The sequence below is a fragment of the Arachis stenosperma genome, chromosome 8, assembly GCF_014773155.1.
Source record: "Arachis stenosperma cultivar V10309 chromosome 8, arast.V10309.gnm1.PFL2, whole genome shotgun sequence".
Lineage (NCBI taxonomy): Eukaryota > Viridiplantae > Streptophyta > Magnoliopsida > Fabales > Fabaceae > Arachis > Arachis stenosperma.
The window spans coordinates 32,762,340-32,766,833 of record NC_080384.1 but is presented as its reverse complement, the minus strand read 5'-3'; the positions used below and the strand labels follow the sequence as shown (position 1 = coordinate 32,766,833).

Here is a 4,494-nt window from a genome sequence, read left to right as displayed (position 1 = left end):
CCAATTATCAATTTCCAAATTGGTTCACCCAATGGTGGGATTACTTTGGCCCTCTACCAGAAATCTTGCCCCCACCTGCCGATGAGGGGTTCAAAATTTTCACCAAAAAATTTGACCAACAGGAAACAAGCATTCCTGCAGATCTTCAATTTTTCTCTGTTTTCTCCCTGGCCTGGGTATTCTCATGGCAGTACAGGTACGGCAAACAAGAACATCCAAAATCACCACCTATGCTTCAAAGGAATGCCTATGTAAAATGGTGGTCTCAGTTTGATGCATCCATGGCTCATCCAGATAAAGTTCGTAATTGGTTCAAAGAGCACCCCAAGTTCACCAAACCATTCGACCATGAAGAATCAGTATTTCTCAACCAGAAAGCCCAAATTGCAGCAGCCCTTGCAGGGGCCCAATCAAAAGAAACCTTAGCAAGACACCTTCAAGAAATCATGCAGATGATCGAGGAAGACAAAAAACACAAAGATGATCCTACTCCCTCAGAAGAATCATCAAGTGATGACAATCAAAATGAAGATGATTGTTTTGGAATCAATCTAGGAGAAGATTAGATCTTAAGACAAATTTGCAAAAAAAAAAATTGTATCAGTTTGTTCTGTAGCAATAGTACCGGTTAACATAACCGGCACTGTAGAAACAGTATCTTTCTTAACTATAAAAGGAGGCTACGCTTTCATAGTAAGGCACCCTTTTCATTTTACAAAAACATAGAGAGAAGTTAGTGAGAGATGCTCTGAGAGTTCCCCTTGTAAGCTCTCCAGCTCTTCTTCCCTCTTCTCCCTTTTCAATACATTCAATAAAAATCTTTTATTCAGTTCTTCATTTTAGTATTTCCATATTTATATTTCTGCAATTGCATATGCGTGCGGACTACCGCCACATCTAACTACATAACTAACTTGCATATGCGTGCGGACTACCGCCGCATCTAACTTCACATTTACTTTCCTGCTCTTGCATATCATACTGCATTCATACTAACGCTTACTTTTTAATAAGCGTTAAAAAGATACTGGTAAATCATCTTCTCTGAGAGTTCCCCTTTCCTGCTCTGAATCCAATGACTCTTGCTCTGAGCAAAGTGATGATTCTGGTAAATCATCCCTCAAGATCAGTCCCATTTTGGGCAACTCCCTGACCAAGTGGAAGGGTTTAACGAAACCCTCTACATATGGTTATAACCGTGTATCCGCTCCAGATCTAGCTCTCGAAGAAAGAGAACTAGGTTTTGTTAGCTTCAATGCCAATAATGTCTATGAATGGAATATAGATGGCAAAACGGAATATAATATCATGAGTATGCTCCAGCATATGACAATGGTAGGAACAGCCTATCAAGCAGCCCATGATACCTCTGAAGAAGCTATAGCCAATGTTATTGTTTCCGGGTTTAGTGGTCAACTGAAGGGATGGTGGGATAATTACCTTTCCGATAACCAAAAACACTCAATCTTTTCTGCCATAAAAGTCAACGACCAGAACGAACCCATCATTAGTGACGACGGGGAACCTATCCCCGATGCTGTCAATACCTTAATTTTTACCATAGCAAGCCACTTCATTGGTGATCCATCTCTTTGGAAAGACCGTTCTGCGGAACTGCTTTCCAATCTTAGATGCAAAACTTTGTCTGACTTTCGATGGTATAAAGATACCTTTCTTACTAGGGTTTATACCAGAGAAGACAGTCAACAACCTTTCTGGAAAGAAAAGTTCCTTGCTGGACTCCCCAAATCCCTTGGAGATAAAGTAAGGGACAAAATTCGTAGCTTAACTCCAGATGGGATAATACCCTATGATGAGTTAAGTTATGGCCAACTCATTTCTTTTATCCAAAAGGTTGCCCTAAAGATTTGTCAAGATGATAAAATCCAAAGGCAACTTGCTCGTGAGAAAACTCAAAATCGTATCGATTTGGGAACTTTCTGTGAACAATTTGGTCTTCCTGCTTGTCATCCAAGGAAATCTAAAAGACCTTCCAACCGAAAAATTTTTAAACCTAACCCTGCAAAGAATTTCAGACGTTTCAAAAAGGGTTTTCAAAAACCTAAAAATGAAATAGGTTTCCAAAAGAATTTCCAAAAGTATCCCCAGAAAAACCCCATTATTTGTTACACATGTAAAAAACCAGGACATGTTAGCAAATATTGTCGGTTAAAAGGAAAGATTAATAATCTGAACCTTGATCCTCAGATTGAGGAACAGATTAATAATCTTATGATTGAGAGTTCAGATGATAACTCTGGACCAGAATCTTCTGATAATAATATCAACAACATCCAAGTTGATGATGAGTCATCCTCAGATTCAGATATCAAGCAAATTAATGTTTTCCCAAAGATCAAGATCTCTTATTGATGCAATCGAGGCTATTGACAATCCAGAACAAAGAAAGACTTTCTTTTGAAACTAAAAAGATCTTTACAAAAGGAGAAAAAACCCAAAAGTTTGGTCCTTAACAACAAATATGACGTCAACCTATTTTCAAAAAATTAGAAAACAAGTTATTCGTCCCGTAACCATTCAGGACCTCCAAAATGAGGTTAACAACCTTAAGAGAGAAATCCAAGAAATCAAAAGAAACCAAAACGATCATCATCTTATTCTCTCACAATTGGTACAAGAAGAAGAATCTGGTGATGAGGATCTTGGTTCTCTTTTAAACCAAACTGAGTGCTCCAAGGAACAAGAAAATAAAATTTCTAATGACAATGAGGTAAAACAAATTTTGAGAATAATAAATGTATTCTCCTTCATGAAGCATCGTGTTAATGTCCGAATTGTCGTTAAAGATTTTGTTTTTGACACCATTGCACTCTTTGATTCAGGTGCAGATTCAAACTGTATTATGGAAGGTCTGGTCCCTACAAAATATTTCGAAAAAACTACTGAACACCTTAGCTCAATAACGGGTGAAAGGCTAAGTATCAATTTTAAAATAACCAATGTTTTTATTGAAAAGGGAAATATCAGTATTTCCACCGATTTCATCATAGCAAAAGATATAAAAAATGATGTAGTTTTAGGGACACCTTTCATAAATCTTTTGTTTCCATATCTGGCAGATTGGCCTGGACTTACCTCTTTTGTAGGAGGACAAATAACTTTCTTTGAGTTCTTAGACTCACCAAAGCAAAGATCTCTAAACCTAATTGAATCCAAAACCAAACAGATTTGTTTTCTAAAACAAGAAATCTCTTTCAAAACCCTTGAATCGCAGCTTTCGCAACCAAAGATTCAAGAAAAAATAAAAAATCTTTTAAACCAAATTGAAAAATCTATTTGTTCTGATTTGCCTCATGCCTTCTGGGATAGGAAACAACACATAGTTGATCTTCCATATGAAAAGGATTTCAAAGAATCGAAAATCCCTACAAAAGCCCGTCCCATTCAGATGAATGAGCAGCTTTTGCAGCATTGTCAACAAGAAATTAAAGACCTCTTGGATAAAAGATTAATCCGGCCCAGCAAAAGTCCTTGGTCTTGCTCTGCTTTTTATGTTAATAAACAAGCTGAGATAGAAAGAGGAACTCCCAGGCTTTTCATTACAAACCTTTGAATCAAGCTTTACAGTGGATTCGTTATCCCATCCCAAATAAAAAGGATTTGCTTAATAGGTTAAACTCGGCAAATATTTTTTCAAAATTTGATATGAAGTCGGGTTTCTGGCAAATCCAAATCACTGAATCAGATCGATATAAAACAGCTTTTACAGTTCCATTCGGGCAATATGAATGGAATGTAATGCCCTTTGGTCTGAAAAATGCCCCTTCAGAATTTCAGAAAATCATGAATGATATTTTCAATCCATACTCAAACTTTGCAATCGTTATATTGATGATGTCTTAATTTTTTCCCAACTCTGGATGAACATTTCAAACATGTTAAAACTTTTATGTACATCATCCAAAAAAATGGACTCGCTGTTTCTAAACCAAAAATTGTTCTTTTTCAAACAAAATCCGATTTCTTGGTCACATAATCTTCCAAGGAACAATAACTCCTATTGAAGATCATTTTGTTTGCAGAAAAATTCCAGATTATCTCCTCGATAAACCTCAGCTCCAGAGGTTCCTAGGATGTCTTAATTATGTTTCAGATTTCATCCCGAATTTGAACAATCTCTTTAAGCCCCTCCATGATAGGCTTAAGAAAAATCCCCCACCTTGGACAGACAAACATTCGGATATCATCAGATTTCTTAAGACCAAAGTTCGCAATCTTCCATACCTACCCATTCCTCATGCATTCAAAATTGTAGAAACTGATGCAGATTTAGGATATGTGGTATTTTAAACAAAGACTGCATGATAAAGAAGGTATCATTGCATTTACATCCAAACACTGGAATTCTACTCAACAAAATATTCCACAATCAAAAAGAAATTTAGCCATTGTTTTATGCATCACAAAATTTCAATCAGATTTACTCAATCAAATTTTTAGTCCGAGTTGATTGTAAATCAGCTAAAGACGTGT

General features: G+C 36.5%; 1 protein-coding gene across 1 annotated transcript; it reads left to right on the top strand.

The window, feature by feature from the left end:
• Positions 1-1,332: 1,332 nt before the first annotated feature.
• Positions 1,333-2,373, top strand: LOC130945821 (uncharacterized). Its single transcript, XM_057874517.1, has one exon. The coding sequence runs from the start codon at positions 1,333-1,335 to the stop codon at positions 2,371-2,373; it is 1,041 nt and encodes a 346-aa protein (XP_057730500.1).
• Positions 2,374-4,494: the final 2,121 nt, after the last annotated feature.